At 50.8% G+C, this 19,308-nt stretch overlaps 1 protein-coding gene across 1 annotated transcript in view; it reads right to left on the bottom strand.

Moving 5' to 3' along the window:
• The window catches only part of Wdr25 (WD repeat domain 25), a gene marked incomplete in the record, with an annotated part of 124,770 nt that overhangs the window by 24,788 nt on the left and 80,674 nt on the right, over positions 1-19,308 (bottom strand). The window contains 1 exon segment of the mRNA XM_005390456.2: positions 12,300-12,430. Coding sequence (XP_005390513.2) covers positions 12,300-12,430 — 131 coding nt within the window.

Genomic DNA, 19,308 nt, shown 5'->3' with positions numbered 1-19,308 from the left:
CAGCCTGGCCACACGGTTGTTCACGGGACGGTGGCCCAGCAGCAGCCGGCACCGCCCCTACCAGAGCGCATGGACCACCCAGCCACACATACCATGTTCTGGACAGTAACATCAACCTCAAACCTTAAGACTGAAACCAGACAGGGTACGTTTAGGACTGTAACAGAAGGAGGGATTAATAATAAAAAGGTATCTGGAAAATCTCTACATTTTGGAAAATTAAACAGTGCACCTCTAAACCCATATGTCAACAAGAAGATCCACACAACATTTGAGACAAATCTACATATCAAAGAGGAAGTTGAAATAAAACTAGGGGGGGAAAAAAAACCTAAGTTAAAATTAAAACAGCCTGTCAATATTTGTAGGATGTAGACGAAGCAGTCCTTGGAGGAAAACATGTGACATGAAAATATCTGTATTAAAAGAAGACCTTAAGTTAATATCCTAACTTGGCTTCTTAAGGGAGTAGAAAACACTCCTAGGCAGAGCCCAAGGAAAATAAGAACATAGTCAAGTAAAAACTTTATAAACGGAAGTTCATCACAGCGCTGTTCAAGACAGCCAAAAGGCAGAGACAGCAGAGCCTCCGCCCGGTGGTGGATGGACGGACGGACGAACAGAGCGCAGTACCCAGGCCCGAGACAGCGCTGTCACAGCGGGGAAGGACTCCGGCTAGCAGCCCTGAGTGTGAGGCGCCCATAAACCAGTTCTGCTGTCTGTCCTGAGGCCGAACAAACTGGACAACTCCTCTTAGACCGGTGAGAGAAAGAAGGCGCGGGGCAAACCTCTGCCCCAGAGCTGGGGGTACAGAGGACAAAGTCGCCATCTACAGGAGGGGAACCCCCACTGGAAGCAGCGCCAGGAGGTGGAGCTGTAACTGGCGACGCTGAACTCAGTCGGAGCAAGTCTGAGAGAAGAACTGGGGACCAAGAATCAGGGGCCTCAAAATATCCACGAGCTTCGCCTCCCAAGCTCCAGAAGCCATTGCAGTGAGGACGGAAAATCCTCTCGTGTTTCTGGCAGAAGAAAGGGAAAAGGAACTGGGGCAACCAGTAGAAAGTTTTTAAAGTAATATAATGGAGGTGCTGAGGGAAGAGAGAAAAGTGAGTCATGTAAATGCTCCATGAAAATCACAAAAAAAGGGGCCAGGTGTGGTGGTGCCCACCTACAACCCCAGCACTCGGGAGGCTGAGGCAGGAGAACTGCCACAAGTTCAAGGCCAGCTTGGGCTACATAGTGAGTTCAAGGCCAGCCTGAATTATATGGCAAGATTCTGACTCAAAAACAAAACCAAAAATAATACAATAAAATAAAATTATAAAACTTGGTTGGGGGTGTGCCTCAGTGGTAGAGTGCCTGCCTGGCATACACAAAACCTTTGGGTTAATGTTGAATTCCCAGCACAGAGAAAAAAAAAAGAGTAAAAGACAAAAATAGGAACAAATAAAAAAGAACAAAAAAAAAAAAAAAAAAAAAAAACAGAAGCAAAGAACAAGTTTCACAAATACAAAGTAGTAACAAATATGATAACTATTAATCCAACTATCTCAATCATTATTTTGAAGTAGCTATGGATTAAATGCACCAATGAAAACACAGAGGGGCTGGGGGTTTAGCTCAGCGGCACAGCGCCTGCCTCGCAAGCGCAAGGTCATGAGTTTGATTCCCGGTACCGGAAAAAAAACAAAAAACAAAACAAAATGAAAACACGGAGACTGCCAGAATAAAGGAAAACCACGGTCCACGTGCTGTGTGCCTGAGAGCTACAGGAAGTACAAGAGGCGGGGAGCGGGCGGGAAAAGGCGTGAGACAGGAGCTGAGACACGTCCCGCACAGGCACCGACTCCCCACCAGGAATGGAAATGTCAAAGACCACACACCTGGACTGGTAAAGACATAAAAATGTGAAGGATAACGGGAAAAGTAAACGGATGGAGAAAAATGTGCCATCAGCCCAAAGAAAGCAGAAGCAGCTATCTTCATTTAAGACAAAACCAACTTCAGGGCAAGCGAAGTCATCAGGAATTAGGAAGGTATTACACAGCTAAATCCAAAGCAGCCTGCACATCCATCAGCAGATGCCTGGATAAAGAAAAGGGGGCACATCATGGAATGCTATTCGGCTAAGAAGAATGACAGACCTGAGACATTTGTAGGAAAAATGGATACACCTGGAAAATGTCATGCTGAGCAGCTGGGGATATAGCTCAGCAGCATGGCACTGCACCTGCCTGGTAAGCACGGGGTCACGAGTGCGATTCCTAGTACCAAAAAACCAAAAAAGTATCTATCATGTTGCATGACACACGAGCTTAAACACCGTATGGGGTCTCTCATCGGGTGAGGCAAAGCAGAGACAAAGACAGTGATAGAGGATGGATAGAAGGGGACGGGGTTGGGATCTCTCCCAACAGGGAAGGTGTCCAAGGGAACAGGGTGCGGGGTAGGAGCAGGGGAATGGGAAACGAGAAGAATGAAGACGAGCCGTGTGCAGGAGCCTGACAACCCCCATGGAAGCACACACTACGGGCCACAACATGAGCTAAGATGAACAACACCAACAGCAACGAGAACCAGGACGGGGTAGGGGGGACCCGTCATGTGTACGTGTGACCACCCCCCGAGGCCCCGTGAGCTACGTCGACTGCAGGCACGTACCCATGAAGTTAAAAGTTTTAAAAGGAAGGGTATCACATAATGACGAAGGAGTCGATTCTCTAGGAATATCTACCATTAAGCTTTAAGGAGCATGCATCTCACAAGAAAACTTCAAAACATAGGAGGCAAAAAACTGGTAGAACCACAAGAGAAATGGGTAATCTGTTATTGTATTTGGAGGCTTTAATACTTTTCTATCAGAAATGAAGAAATTCAGCAGGCAGAAAATCTGTAAGGACGTAGCTAAACCCAACCATCCCATCCATCACCTGGACATAACTGCATATAACTGCCATCCACAGGCAACTTTACCCAGGCCTAACACAATGCACCTCCTTGTCAAGTTTACACGGAGCGTTCGAGAAAGACACATTCCGGGCTCTAACACACACCCAGCGAGGGTAAAAGAGCACAAATCATACAAGGCTGCTCTCAGATCCCAGCAGCGCCAAACGAGAAATCAGTAATAGAATGACAGCTGGGAAATCCCAAAATACACAGAGATGAAACAACACACTCCTAAATAACACCTGAGCCGGGGAAGACATCTCAGGAGAAAATTTTAAATAGTTTGAATTAAATAAAAATGGAAATACAACTTACCAATATTTGTGGGACGCAGGAAAAACAGGGCTTAGAGGGACATTTAAAGCATTGGGCAATTTTATAAGAAAAGATGAAAGATCTGAGATAAATAATCTAAGCTTCTTACCTTAGGAAACTTAAAACAGAAGAGCAAATTAAATGCAAAGGATAAGGAAAAAGGAATGCGGGGAGAAGGAAAAGAAATAATACAACATTAGAGCAGGAATCGATGCCACTGAAAATAGAAAGCAAATAGAAGAAAATCAATGAAAAAGTAAAAGTTCATTCTTTCATAAAATCAAGAGAATCAGTTAAGTCTACAGCCAGGCTAACTAAGAAACAAAGAAAGGACACAAATCACTAGTATGAGAAATCACAGAGGAGGCTTCACTATGGAGAGTGCCTCATTAAACAACAATGGAATAAAATGGACATTACGCCCACAGATGTGAAAACTTAGATAAAACGGACGGATCCCTTGAAACACAAGTCCAAGGGCAAGGCATGGTGGTTTACACCTATAATCCCAGCACCCTGGGACACTGAGGAAGGAGGATCACAAGTTCAAGCCCAGCCTGGGCAACTGAGCAACTTGGCAAGTTGCTCAAGACCCTGTCTCAAAAAATATAAACGGGATGAAGCTCCGTACAAAGGTCCTAGGTTCAATCCCTAGTACTGCAAACAAAAACAGAAAAGCCAGTCACAAAAGATATTGTACGGCCGGGCATGGTGGTACATGCCTGTAATCCCAGCACTCAGGAAGCTGAGGCAGGAGGATTGCTGTGAGTTCAAGACCAGCCTGAGCTACACAGTGAGTTTAGACCCAGACTGATCTATACAACAAGACCCTAACTCGAAAGAAAGAAAGAAAGAAAGAAAGAAAGAAAGAAAGAGGGAAGAGGAGGGAGGGGGAAGAGGGAAGGAGGGATAGAGGGAGGAAGGAAGGAAGGAAAGGAGGGAAGAAGGGGAAGACAAGACACTGTAGGGTTCCATGTATACAAAATGTCCATAATAAACAAATCTATACAGATGTAAAGTAGATTAGAGAGCAGAGGCTGCTAGTTCAGTGGGGGACTGCTAAACACATAGGGCTTCTTTTTGAAGAGATAAAAATGTTCCAAATTGACTATGGTGACGGCTGCATGACTTTGGAAACATACTAAAAACTAATGCACTGTTTATTTCAAATGAGTGAATTGTATGGTATGTGAATAAACCTGCTACCAAATAATACACAGTGAGTATTTAACTTATATTAAGACAAAAAAATGACGGGCATCAAGCCCATTTGGGGGGAATATTATCAGCTATGGTAATGCTAAAATAAGTCTTCAAATAAAAGGAACTGTGAATCAATTTTTTTAAAAAAATTAACCAAGCATGGTGGTACATGCCTATAATCCCAGCAGCACTTGGGAGACTGAGGCAGGAGGATCTCTGTGAGTTTGAGGCCAGCCTGGGCTACATAAGCAAATTCAAGACCAATCTGAATAACATATCAAGTCCCCGTCTCAAAATATATTTTTTAATTAAACTGTTTAAAAAACCTCAAGGAAAGAAGAGTCCAGTATAGCATAGACCTTATGTCAGTGGCAAATGTACTATGAAAGATTCATGTGTTAGAATTATAAAAACACTACTTACAGCGTCACTACAGGTCCAGAGAAACCATCTTATGATTCTGATAGCCCCTACTGCATGGTAAATGTTGCCCAAAGGGGAGGGTGGCAGTCCTGGGACTGTCCCTGTGTGTGCCAGGGGCTCAGGCACTCACGCACTGCGCTCCGGGCAGCTGACAGACTGCTTTCAAGCAGGTATCTTCTGACCCAGCCCAGGAAGTGGGGTGCAGAGTGAGGCTGAGAGGAGGTTTGAGCTGGGGACACAAAAGGTCTGGTCTCTGAGGTTCGGGATCCTGGGAACCAGCTGTCCACCTCTATTCAAGACTTGGAACAACCCAGGAGACACCCAGGGGCTCCCGGCTGCATGCAAAGGCGGCCAAGCCGGCTGAGAAATCCACCAAACGTCACCTGAAACACGCTCTCTGCGGTGACTTCGGCAGTCCCTTGCAGGACTGGACAGTCTGACGGGCACTCAGCAAAGGTTTGTGACATTAATCAATGCCCTCTTCCTGTGACGGGGGTGTGCAGCCGAGAGGAGAATTTAGAGCCAGACCTGGGTGTGCAGCCGAGTCCCTGACGGCTGCTCAGCTCCCGCACTGAGAACCAGGCCTTTCAGGATCTGTCCCCTCGCCCATCCTGGGAGGAGCAGGGCCACCCGTGCACAGAGGTTGGGGTCCCACTGTCAGGCCAGCGGCTGTGCGCGGCACTGTGGTCCTCCAGAGCAGGGTCCACACTGTCCCACCACGGCCCGCGCTCACGGCAGGCGCAGAGCAGCCGCGGCAGGAGGAGTGGGCACCATGCAGGCGTCTCCGGGAACAGAACGCACAGCCCTCAGGGACGGCTCTCCACCACGTCCCAGACAAAGCGTCCCTCGCTCTGCGAATGCACTGGAGGACCTGAAACTACCAGCTTTAAGATCGGACGCCACTGCCAACCAGCTGTGTGGCTGCGCTATGTGACTGATCCCAGATGCCCTAGCAGGGGACCCAGGGCGACTATAGCCCTTAGGCCTACAGGGAGGAGACGGAGCTCTCCAGCAGCTGCTCGGCAGCGCCCCCACATGGCAGCATGTGATCAGCGCCGAACTGCACGGATTTCCAGAGATGGCTCAGGGCCCGGCGGTCCCCGCCCGCCCTGCGGGGACTGACAGCCCTGGGAAATCAACGCTCCGCCAAAGCCGCAGGGCGTGCCCTCTCCCTCCCCTCCCCCACCCGTCTGGCTCCACTGGTCTCCTGGCCTCATCTACTTAAAAGTTCACGCTGCAGCAAAGCTTAGTCAGAACCGTACAAAGTACAAGAAGTCCAAATAAAAAGGCGTTTTAATATAAAACGGATGAAAGAGACAAATGGAGAGTAATCAAAACCTCATTAGGGCAAATAAGCAACCTGCCTACAGTGCCACGGAAGCGGATGGCACTGGGAACCTCGTAGGCGCCTTCCACACAGCTGTCACTGGGGATGCAGAACAAAAGGGTGCTCTTGCCCACAGGGGAGAGACCCCCAAAACACTCAGGACCCTCACCTGGGCGCCCCAACCTTGGCAAAATGCTAGGTTCAGCTGGAGAGTTTGCAAAACTCTCGATGACCAGCACCTGCCCACCATGGGGCAAGCCAGGCCCCGCCCAGGGAAGCTCCACCCAGAGCCCCAGGCCAGGCCAGCTCCTGTTGCCCCCACCCGGGGAACAAACCCCACGGGGAGGGTTACCCACAGTCAGGGCCCGAGACAAGCAGGTTAATGAATTGTGGCTCGGTGCTACTTCAACTGGGTAGGTTAATTACTTGGGGTTTTTTCAATTGGTCTTGATTAGAGCTATTAGTCATTCTTACAAATTTTTCTCCCCCAGGGCCGACTATGCATTCTGCAGTGTGCTAGGTGGTGGAGGGACAGCAGGGAAGGAGGCAGGATCTCTGCCCCGGGGGAGGTCCCAGTGCACCAGGACGGGACAGCTGAGGGCGGAGCGAGGGTCTTGCCTTGCCACCTCCGGGGAGGGAGGACGCCTGTCAGGACCCCTGCAGGGGGTCTGGGCGGAAGCTCCACAAGGAGGTCAAGAAACCAACTAGAGATCTGAACGTCGAGATGTCCCTTTCAACACTTTTTAGAAAGAGAAGATGTAGAACAAGCATGTAATATTGATGATTCGTGTCAGAGCTACTCCAGGGTGTGCGGGAGCCAGCCGGCCGCCTGTCAGAGCCGATTGTATCCCGAGGATCCCAGGGTGGGTGAGGAGGGAGCGGGGCCTTCAGAGGACCTGCAGTGCCCGGAGGGCACAGGCAGAGTGTGAGTGCGCGGCAGCGGCCTTTCTCAAGGGTAGAGTAGGAGGCAGACATCAAAAGAACACCGGGCTCCCTGCCACCGGGTGTCAACCCCGCGGCCAAGAAGCGAGAGGAACTGGGGCACGGCCCAGGTTCCCCGGCTCCAGGAGCCAGCGTCCTAGATTTCCAGGGCTGCTCCAGTTTGCAGGGCCCAACTTGCCCTCACTGAGAAGTGACTTGCCGAGGCTTAGGCTGGCAGAGGGTGAGCTGATGAACACAGGCAGTTTCCAAGCCTGCGTGAGCTTAACAGATCCGATCCACGATCCAAGGAGGGGTGAGCTGCTTTTCCTAGCTACCCTAACTTTTAGCTCAAAATACATAAAGAGAACCTAAAGGTGACCCACATGGGACATTTTCCAGGGTGCTGGCAGGCCCCAGAGGGCCGGGTTTGTGTCCCAACCTTTCCATTAACTCCGCAGCTCAAGGTAGCGCTGGGCACACAGCCAGGGCACCACCAAGCGGAAACAATCAAGCCAGAAACTGTCACATCCCGGGGAGCTGAGAGTCCAGCGCTGCTGGAGGGCCGTGGAACCTGGCTTGGCCCGGCACACCTCACTTACTCAGGCTCTCCCAGGCCCTCCTGCCTCTGCTGCGGTTCAGAACAGCAGCTGGCCTCACGTCCCATCTCCTGGAGGTGCCAGGGGGTGGCCTCTGGCCGGACACTGGGGCAGGTGCCTCTGCATTCACGCAGGCTGCCCTGAGCACCTCTGGTCCAGGCCCCATGGGAGGTGTGGGGCTCAGACGACAATGAGCTGTGCGTGGGGGACCTCGAAGGTGGGAGAGGTGGTCACAGCCAGCGCGGCCCCCCAAGGAGGAAGGCCAGGGGAGCCCATGGCAGCAAAGTGAGGTGCTCCTACATGCAGACGCCTCTAGGCCAGGGCTTCTCCAAGTGCAGCCCAAGCACAGGCTTCCCCCTTGCTCTCAGAGCCTACTAGAAAGGCAGGGTCTCCTCGCCACCCAGAACTGCTGAGACAGAAGCTGCACGCTACCGGGAGCCGAGGCGCTTCCCTGCACCTGTCCTCCAGTGAGTGTGAGAAGCTGGCTTTAGAGATGACCCTGTCATGCCCTCCGCCACTGCAGTGTGGAGGTCACACAGGTTTGCTGTGATTTTTGCCTAGACCACCCAGCGGAGCCGGTGGGAGAGTAAGGACATGAGTGTGGTCCCCTGCAGCTCAGGACACTGAGCCGGGTGTGCGGTAGGGAGTCTGGCGCGAGGGACCCGAAAAGCTGCACCACAGACACGGGCATCCTGGCTTCCGGCCGACACCCAAGTCCAAGCACGCCGGCAGGAGGAAGCAGGCGCAGAGCGCAGTACCCGCAGCATCAGGCCAGCTTCAAAGAAGCGAGTGGAGCTGGCTCTCACAGAATGCACCCTGCTGACCCGCTGGAAATGAAGCCAGGCTCTGGGCAGAGACGAGATGAGCTCCAATCATCAAATTGGAGGCAGAGATCAGCCAAGAGAAAAAGACCGGGAGCCACGCAGCCCATTCGCTATAATGAATTGGACTGGGCTGGCGAAGGCCGGAATGCTGACATTTGTCATCTGGCTAAGTTCAAGGAATCATAAAATCTCAGCCTGGGATGTGGCTTCAAAGTTACCTGTTTCAACGATTCGCCAGACCCCATACCCCAAGATCCATGAAGGGGCTGCCCTTGTCCTCCAGCGATGGGGGCTCACCAGCCTCCCTCCTCTTGGCGGAAACCACTCCCTGCCATCAAAGTGTTGGCTTGCTTTGACCCAGCAATTAAGAGTTCCTGGACTCAAGCTTAAGGCAGTAAATCCCAAATACGGAAAAAGCAAGTTGCACAGCGATGTTTCTTATAGGGGAATATATAACACAGTAAACTTGGTGGCTTGCTTAGAGATTATAGCAAGAGAGGAAAGACTTATATACCCAAAAACAAGCAGTTCCTAGCCATCTAGAAAAGACAGTCCCTGAGCACACCGTTTCTGCAAAGGAATCTCAAATGGGGTGAGCAGGTGCTGGGGATATAGCTCAGCGGCACAGCACCTGCCTGGCAAGCACAAGGTCTTGAGTTCGATTCCCGGTACTGGAAAAAAAAAAACAAAACAACAACAAAAAATATCAAATGGGGTAAGGTACAGGGCACCCACCATGTTAGCCAGATCTGGCAGATTAGTCTTGATCAACAGCAGGACAACAGAGGGTCTGACACCACAGCCACCAAGACTGTAAATATTTTTGGCTTTGCAGGCCATGTGGTGTCAACTCTGCCACTGCAGTGAAAGCAGCTGCAGATGGTACGTAAGGGAACAAGTTCCAATAAAACTATTGACAAAAACAGGCGGCAAGCTGGATTTTGCTTTAGGCTGCAGTCTGCTGACCCTTGATGCCTATGACGATCACTCTACTAGTTTGGAATGCCAAAAAGAAAAGAAAGTTTTTGGAACCTCTTCCACGTCCAACATACGAAGTATAATGGAAAAGTACGAGTGTCTAGATTTTTCCAAGTTTCTTTCTGTAAAGGACATATTGCTATTAGTCCTCCTCAGAATACCCCCACACACACACACTTTGGACACACACCCCACTGTTGTTGCGTTTTGCTCTGAAGCGGCTCTGGAAGTCCGCTCCCACGACTGTCTTTTCAAGGTGTGATGGGAAACTCTGTGCACGCTGCTGCCAAGAGCCGCCCACTGGAAAGACAGGCGAGAGAAAAGTCACACGGCCTCACCCACCTTGCTAGACACAGCGCCAGGCAACTTCCCGCTCGTCCCCCAAGCCAACATGACCGTGACAGGGAAAGGCGAGACGTTCTGAGTCAACCCAGGACGTCGAGGCTACGACAGTGCCACTAAGGGTATCAGGAAAGAGGACTCCTGCTTCAGCAGGTGGCACGAGCGATGGCATGAGTGCGTCCAAGTGAGGAGGGGGCCGGGATGTGGCTAAGTGGCACAGCGCCTGCCTGCCTGCTTGCCAAGCACAAGATCCTGAGTTCAACCAAAAAAGATTAAAAACTTAAAATGAATTAAAAAAATAAAGTGAGGAGGAGGGCCTTGAGCAGCATCAAGGGCAACGCATCTTAAAAATTTGAATGTTCACTGTATATTTTGATCACAGCGTGCTGGAAAGTAATTTAACAAGTTAAAGAAATCCGACGCGTTCTATCCATAGAAGCACGTGTCAGGCACTGACCTGAAAACTGGACGTAAGGGAGGAGCAATCAAGGACACACTGAGTGAAAGGGGAAGCACTACCCTTTCATGACTTTGTAGTAACAAGGAACCCCCTTATGATCCATGTGAAATGCAAAATCCAAGAGCGTGTATGAAAGTATGACCAAGCCGTTTTTATACTAAAAATGAAACCACAGGGGGAAATAACAATAAAAGAAATACATCAAAATGTCACAAGTTGTTTCCCTTCAGCCGGCTGGGATCCTCCTCCCCCTCTCTCTTTCCCTGAATTTCCCAACTTCACCGCGTGGTTCACTGTCACTTGTATAACACACACTCCTCCCAGTGGAGCCAGAGGCAGTGCCTCGCTGCCTCCTTCCTAAGTAAGCCGAGGCCCGTGTGCCTCCTGCTCCCCCTGCGGGCCCTCTGTGGCCCAGGCTGGTGCTCAGAAAAGGCCAGGCTGTTGGCAGCGGGCGCAGCGGTCAGCACCAGGGACAGAGGCAGGGGCGGGACTCCGCAGAGGCCCCAGGGAGCGCTGACAGCTTGCTGAGCCTCTTCTGGGACACAGGTAGCTCTCGTCAAAGCGGCAAAGAGTGTGGTCCCCTGGGCCCAGCGGATGCAAATGGAACTACCAGCCCCGCTCCGTGTGACCCGGCGGGGGAGGACTGTTGGTTAACAGGAAGTAAAAACAAATACCGCACAGATCCCTTTACCCACATTATTAGCCTGGGAGAGACTCGCAGACATGCCAGCACCAGTCACAGCAACATCTGCTTCTAATTGCTTCTGCCCCGGCATTTTCGGAGCCTGTCAGCTGGCGTCTGCCCCGGGAGAAAATCCGGTATTTTTAACAAACTCTGAAATCAGATGGCGTCCATAGTGAGTAATTTCTTACATGTTTGGTCTTTGAGACTAAAAACAGCGGGTGCACCTTCAGGGGTGGCCATCAGGAGGGGCCCGGTGACCAGGTGGCCCCACTTCAGATGGCCTAAGAGTTTCCAATTAGCACAATGCGTTCACATGTCTCCTCTCCTTGGTCATGCTTCTACACCCTAAATATAAAGTATTGCGGGCTTTTTTTTTAATTCCACCATGTCCACTTCTTTCTGGGTAATTTTTCTCTCTTCCCCAAACATCTTTGTCAGGGAGGATGCCTGTGGGTGTGCTTTTAATGAGTAAATGCACCCGTGCTACTGCTTTTGGAGTCCCCACTGCACTCCTGGGAAGCACCCATCTCCTTCGTGAAGCACCTGGAGTTCGAGCTCATCTGTGGACAAAATATCCCATTCTCTCTAAAGAAAAGGGCCTCTGTTTTAGCTTTTACATGAGGCAAAGGAGGGTCCCATCAGCCTTCCAGGAAGGGCCCCCAGGATTCCTGGAACCAAGGCCGAGGGGGCTCTGCCTCACCTTCGCCACTCGGAGCCTGTCCAGGATGGGTCAGGAGCCCCTGCACCCCCGAGGGCAGAAACACATCGGGGGGAGGCCCTGAGCCCTGGGACCCCAAACAGGGGATGCTCTGACCATCACACCCTCTTCTCCCACAGTCAGTCTTGGTGCAGCCCGCGCAGGGTGTGCCAGCTCTCTGTGGTACCCTGTGGCTGAGTCCCCTCCTGCCCCAGTGGTGCTGCCAGACCTGAAATCGGCCTCCGGAGGTCATGGAGCCTGAGCTCTCCTCCACACCAGACTTCTCCACGCCCGTGCACTGTTTCTTTGAGCAGCCTGAGACTGACTCCCTTTGCATCGCCAGGAAGCACCGCACACAGTAGGTGAGCAACACGGAGCTGGACTGCACCTACGATGTGTCTGCGGCCTAGCAATTCAAGAAGCCTCTTTCAAACACCCAGAAACAGGCTAGCACGGTCACACAGTAAGTGCCAATTCTTCCATCTCAGGGTCCACACAGAGAGGCTGAGCCGTCCCAGGGACCCAAATGCTCCCAAATGCTCTCCCACAGAGAAGCCAGCCCAAGAAGGTATGCATTACCTTGCCGGTCCTTACGTCCCAAGCCTTGATTTCAGAGCTGAAGCCTCCACATAAAAAAATGTTGTGGTCTTTGGGATAAAATTTCAAGGTAGTGATTCTAAAGTCACTTCGGCCACTAAATAGCTGGGTTCCTACAACACAAACAGAAAAGAGACAGGAAATGTTTAGATTACAAAGTAAATATGCTACAACAAAGATGCCACTTAACAAGGAGCCCATGGGCGCAGAGCACCCGCCAGGCTGAACGAGACCTCCTGGAACATGACAATACGCTCCCCACCCCCTCCCCAGGGCTCCGCTGACGGCACAGATCATGTCTCCAGCGAGCATTATGGATAATAATTCATTTAAGCCACACAGACCCTAAGCCCACTTTCCGGCAGAGAGCAGGGAGTCTCAGGGACACCTGGTAACACACCCAGGGCTGCAGTTCACACAGGAGGTTATGGAACCGGGAGCCTAACCGGAAAGCTGCACTTGCTCTACGAAGCTGTTTCCAGAACCACTAACTTCAAGCCGTGCCATTTTCACAACAGACACTTGCTCTGCCACAAAGCCAGCAACAGGGGTGGCGGCCACACTGGGCGACAATGAGTGGCCCTCACAGCAGCCCGAGCCACAGAAGGGCACCAGGTGTGGGCCAACGGGGGGCTCACCGGGGCCCCCAGAGGTAAGACAGCCTGGTCTTTGGCATGTCTGTCACAGCCGTGTCAGGCACTTGTGGCACTGTGGCGTGCGTGCGTGCACAGTGTGGGAAACGACCCTGTCACTGCCATCTCCCAGGGGTGAGTGAGGTCAGCTTCACACATGTCAATCATCACAGCTCCTCCTGATCCCTGACAGCGCTGACTTCTCACCTCTCACACTTAAGCTCCGGGGGGATTCTCGGGTGCACTTCGCGCGTCACCCCTGGACGTGTCCCCAGGAGCTGTACGTGCTGCCGGCCCGGCAACACAGAAGACGCTTCCCTCCAAGACAGCACCAGGGCTGCCACAGCCCAGCGGGGAAGGCCTAGACTGCCTCTGGCACCCGGGACTCCTCCGTGGGACAAGGCAGCGGCAGCTTGGGGACACAAGCCAGTGGCCAAGAAGCAGACGAGATGGGTGACATGCCAAGATCTCCAGATACTACCCACCCCCTCCATGGGCTCCAGGAAGCAGTGTTTGCGCCGTGGACACCCTGAAGGATACCCCGCTTTGTGTGCTGTGACCCACACACACTGCCTGCAGCCCGGCCCGCTCCCCGGGAAAGGAAATGAAAGTCATCCATCAGCGCCCATGAGAGTCACAGCAGGGACGGCACAGATCCGGGCTTCCTGCAGCCGCCTCCCACACTCACTGCACCCCACCAGCCACACCCTCACATGGATCACCAACACAGGGCCACTTGTGCAAGAGCCACAGAACGTGGACAGCTAAAAAGTGCCAACACAGAACAACTTCAGGCAAGAATAACGAATATGTTTAAATATATCTTAATGTACTACTTACAAGCATGGTATTAAAAATATCAACCCCCGAAAAAGAGTATCAACCGACTTCTTTGAAATCATTAAAATAAAGAGTTACGATATTCTTAGAGCAACAGAACTGCATATACTTTCATTGATGTAAACTTTCTGTAACTCGGGATTCGAAAGTAGCCTCCTGGTACCTCCGTTTCCCCACTGAGCTATGTAAAAGCTGACAAGCATTCCTCCCAGGAACACGGGGACCAGGAAGTAGGAGCTGCCGCCCTCCCGCCCCCGCAGCCCCAGGAGTTCATTTCCACCTCCACTCACCCAGGGCGAAGAGTTTTGAGAACATTTTGCTAGTAAGCTCCTTTCCCCCTAATGTGACATTATGGCTTCGACATCAGTCAGAAGGTATCATTGTTTTATCTCCTGTTTTTAACAGCCCAGCTCAAAATGCGCAGCAATTTTCATAAAAGGATTTTTAAAAGCTTCGAAAAACACTGATCCCAAATTAAGGGCGTAGGTATTTGTGATGGGTTTTTAACAAATGACACTCTTAACATCGCTTTTTGGCAATAAAAAAAAAATCACAAACAATAGAAATGACTTAAATGATGTTTTCTGTGGGCTGGGGCGCGGCTCTGGGGGAGAAGATGTGCTCGGCACGCTGAGGTCCTGGGTCCCATCCTCAGCACCAAATAAATCTGCTTTCAAGATGTTCTCTCCCTAGTACATGCTTTTTGGAAAGCAGTTACTCTCACCCTTTGTTAAAATGTCACTTTTACCTTGATGGGTGATTAAGTGTGTTGGTTTTTTTTTTTTTTTTCCTAATATCATCTAGGGACCTACAATTGGCAATCACTTGTCATCAGAGAAAACTTTGGAAGTAGCTGACTTTTTGTAAATGAAAAATCTCTACCTCTTAAATGGCACAAGGCTCTCAACTATTTTGCTTCAAGACGTAGGTGGCACAGAGGGTGGCCCCAGGGTCACACGATCCACGGTAGCAAAGGGTCTGCCCGCAGCAGCCCAGCTGTCCGCTCCGAGGGGCAGGTGCAGCGGATGTGCTTTCTGCTTGAGGGGACGTGGCAAAGGCACTTCAGACTGGAGTCACAGGCAGGGTCTGCAGGGACACCTGGGCTGAAACTGCAGAAGCACCACAGGACTCTCCATGTGAACAAGCCTGAGCCTACACACCCCCATCCCCACCCCAGCAGATCCTAGGATGCCCACCTGCTGCCAGGTGGCTGGGACCTCTGGGACGCTGCGGGTGGGGACCGTGATATGCCCCCAGTGGGGAAGGAGAGCGCCGTGCCACTGCACCCCCACAGCACTGAGGGGACCCTGGAGGGCCAGCAGCATTTTCAGCCACCAAGACGACTGTACCCATTGCCGCTGACGCTCAGCGGCCAGCTCTCTGCTCATGTGGAATCCACCGCCAATCCTCAGGCCCAAAAGGAAAGACAAACTTGGTCTGCTTGGAGAAAATGTTTCCCTTGCTTCTTGGACTGGAGCACATAACCATATGTTTAACTTCAGAAACGGCGGTGAATTCTTTTTTTTTTTTTCCAAAAAGTGCAACGATACAACCTTGCCAGCAAGGGGGAAGACGAGGAGAGGAAAAGTTGAGTTGCTAAAAGATCATGATTGAAATTTTTCTGTTTAAAAGAAAATTGTATTTCTGAATGTTATGTTTCCTCAACTCCCAAAGAGACTGAGAATCTGTCTTTTAAGTACGAAAATCTTCCATTTAGAAGACAGGCTGTAGTATTTTTTTCCTACTTTTAATAATTAGCTCTTTACTATTTTTCTGTGCTAACAGGGCACAAAAGCAAAAGATTTTTAAGGGTTTTAATAAGCTGCCAGGTTGGCTCCTGAGAAATATCAGGGCAAATTTCGGCTAAGTAATGAGGTCTCAAACAAGACCTCAGTTCAGAAGTCACGAGCACGGCCCCCATCACCAGGCACCGTGTTCGAGGCAGGGGTGGGGCAGTTGAGGAGGGACAGTCACACACAGCCGGGTCCGCGCCCAGCCCGGTCACGTCCAGTGGGGCGACCTGGGGGCTGTCCCTTCCCGCTGCGTGAACACCGTCATGCCATCAGAAGCTAAGTGACACCAAAAGCGCTCTGGAGCGAGCAACAGAGAGTAGCTGTTAGAGTCTGAAAAATTAAACCCCAACTTATTGAATGCCTTGGTTAAATTAAAAGCTAAAACCAAGGGATAGAAGTTTTTAACAGCAGGAACCTGAGAGGCTAATGACGGCCCGGCTCCCGTGGGGCAGACCCAGGGACAGGAGGCCCCAGGCTGCCCTCTGTGGTGGCGGATGGGGTCCAGAGAAGGGCTGGAAAACTCTCTCCGCAAAATGCCCTGACTGTGAGCATCTGTTCCCGCCGTCTCCCCTCCCGCGGTTACCCCCTCCCCCTCCCGGGCGAGGCTCCTCTCCGCAGCGGGGAGCTGTTCCGGAACCTTTAACCTTGTCTCTGTCTCCTGAGTTTGTTGGTGAGCTACAGGACATTCTGTTTATTCACTGTATGCTTATTATAGGAAATTGAGCTTTAAAACATTTCATCCTCTGGAACTGGCTTTATTGATCTGATTATAATGAGCTCAACCAATATAAAAAACATGTGGATCTTCTTGGGGTTAAGAAAGATTACATCTTCTCCTCCTTGAATCAATAATGATACGAGTAAAAAATAAATTATCAGACTGGGGGGTGGGGTCCCATAGTACAGCATTGGCACAGCATGTGTGAGGCCTTGAGTTCAATCCCAAACACTGCAATAAATAAAGTACTATAAAAATGTGCTTAAAATGCAATGCAGAGGGCCAGGGATATAGCTCAGCGGCACAAGCACCTGCTTGGCAAGCGCAAGGTCCTGAGTTCAATTCCTGGTACCAAACCAAAAAAAATGCAACGCAGAAATTAGATGTGTTCCGACACCCCCATTCCTGCCACTGCTTCCTGTCTCCAGATCCCTGTCTTGGGTGTAGCCCCCAAATCAGCTGGGGCAGCACCACTGTCTACCCTAACATCTGCCTGGGGGTACCTGACGGTCACAAGGGCCCCAGGACCCTGAGGTCCTCCTCTTCTGCTGAGCAGTTCCTGACCTAGAACTAATCAAAACTCAAGCGCAGGTCCCAAGAAAGAGGGGGCCTTCATGTCCTGTTCTCCACCCACTGAGCTCACCTTGGCTAATGACCCACAGTTCCTGTCTACCGCTTGCATGTGTCACCCCACAGCCCTGGGGTACAGGACACGAACCCACCTCTCAAGCTGGGGAACCGGAAGCCTGCGCCCTAGGAGGAGGTGGTGCTGGGACGGACCCACCCACCCTAAGCAGAGCCCCCTTGGCACGCCACCTCACCACCCCGCCAGGCCTGCTGGGCGTGACCTCCCGCGCCCCTCAGCTGGCTCTCTGTGCATATCCAGAGCCTCACGAGCATGCAGGGAAGATGTTGACGAGGGAAAGCTTCTGTTGCCGGCTTGAGGTAATTGAGCCTGTGTTCCCAGGCAGTAGGGATGTGACTCATTTCGCTAAAATCAATATCGCTACACTCATCCTCTGGGAAGTATTCAGCCAGCTGTAAATTTAACCATCCTGACTCAAAGTTAAAGAGAGAAGGAAAAAAAAAAAGTAGCTTACTAACTTTCAAATCAAACTCAGTGTATCAGAAACCAGGGCCCGTTTGGCGGGCGGACCGGGGCCTGGAAGGGTGTGGGCCCGGCTGCCGCAGAGCCCAGGATCCGCACTGGAAAGTCCAGGTCAGGCAGCCACCCTCAGGGACAGCAGGAAAGCATAAGCCCCAGCCAGACGGCGGGCGCGGTGACCCGAGGCTGTGACAATGACCTCCTTCTGTTTCTTTGTCCCCTGCCCCATCTCCCTGTTTCCTACTGGTGATATGCTTCATACCACGGTCAGCCACTGCTTTTAATTAAATGGGCAAGACTGAATTCTCCAAAAGTGAAGAAGGGAAAGAAAGGACTGAGAAGAAATACAAACAGCCAATAAATTCATGAAGAAAAGCTCAACATCGCTGGCCACCAGAAAAATGCAAATTAAAACCACACTGAGACTCTGTCTCACTCCAAAAAGAAGGGGTATCATCAAGATATCTAGTAACAACAAATGCTGGGGAGGCTGCAGAGGGAAAAGGGGCCCTCTACACTGTTGCTGGCAGGAATGTCAAGTGGTACAACCACCGTGGAAATCAGTACGGAGATTCTTCAAAAAACTAAAGTTTGAAATTCCATTTGACCCCACTATTCCCCTGCTAGGTATCTTGCAGAAAAGTTAAAGACATCTTAACACAGAGATGCACACACACCCATGTTCACAGAAGCACAACTCATAGTAGCTAAATCTTGGAAGTAGCCTGTCTGTCCATCAACAGATGAATGGGCAAAGACAGTGTGGTATTTACACACAATGGAGTACTACTCTGCCATAAAAAAGGATAAATTGAACCCTTTGTAGAAAATGCACGCACTTTGAGACCATAATGTTCAATGAAATAAATTAGGCACACAAGTTGTCTTGGTTACTTTTTTCTCATTGCTGAGACAAAACACCTAACACCCAGAAATAAGGAAGGGAAGGTTTATTGAGCTCACAGTTTGTGGAGGTTTCAGTCCATATTCGGCTGGCTCCAAGGCAGGGTGGCACATGGCACAGGGGCAACAGTTCAAGGCGACAAAGCGGGGGAGCGAGCCTGTTTTCCCTCCTTATGTTGTAAGCAGGCTCCCTGCTGACAACGGTACCTCCTCTGGCACAGGCTCAGGATGTTTATAAAGTGAGGACCCTGGCCCCCCTGCAGTCACTTAGTGAAGCTTCTAAACTTCTCAATTCTCAAGTTGACACAATGTATCAACCATTATCCAAGTTTAAATATCACATAACTTCTCTTTTATGAGAAGCCTAAAGTATAAATAATTAATAGGAACAAAATAAAACAGGCAAACAGCGAGACGGACCTTTGCAAATGGGAAGGGCAACCAGAGATAGAGGAGGAGAGAGGGATTAGGGGAAAGGGAATAAAAAGATCTAAGATACGGCCAGGTGTGGGAGCCCACACCTATAATTCCAGCACTTGGGAGGCTGAGGCAGGAGGATCACTGTGAGCTTGTTATGGTTTATGTCTGTGTGTCCCCCCAAAGCCTCCTGCAGCCCTGGGGCAGGCTATTAGAGTTTGAATATGGGTGTGAGAGCTGCACCCGCCCCCAGAGTGGATAGTTTGCATATGTAAGGGACAGGAAAAGAGTGCTTGGGGCATTCCTCCCCCATTCTGCCCTGGTGTAAGTTAGTTGTTGCTTAGCTGTGGCTGCCACCCTGAGCTGTAGCTCTCTGCCACGTGCCACTCTGCCTTATAATCTGCCAAGTACGGATTGAAACTTCCACGAACTGTAAGCGAAATAAACCTTTCCTTCCTTTGTTTTGGGCGTCAGATATTTTGTCCCAGCAATGAGAGAAAAGTAACCAAGACAGAGCTAGAGGGCGGCCTGGGCTACAGAGGTAGTTCAAGGGCAGCCTGAACTACATAGACAGACCCTGTCT

Source organism: Chinchilla lanigera, unplaced genomic scaffold (assembly GCF_000276665.1).
Source record: "Chinchilla lanigera isolate Chin_1 unplaced genomic scaffold, ChiLan1.0 scaffold00037, whole genome shotgun sequence".
In the NCBI taxonomy this organism is placed as follows: domain Eukaryota; kingdom Metazoa; phylum Chordata; class Mammalia; order Rodentia; family Chinchillidae; genus Chinchilla; species Chinchilla lanigera.
The sequence above is the reverse complement of the archived record's forward strand: the minus strand, read 5'-3'. Positions and strand labels throughout refer to the sequence as shown.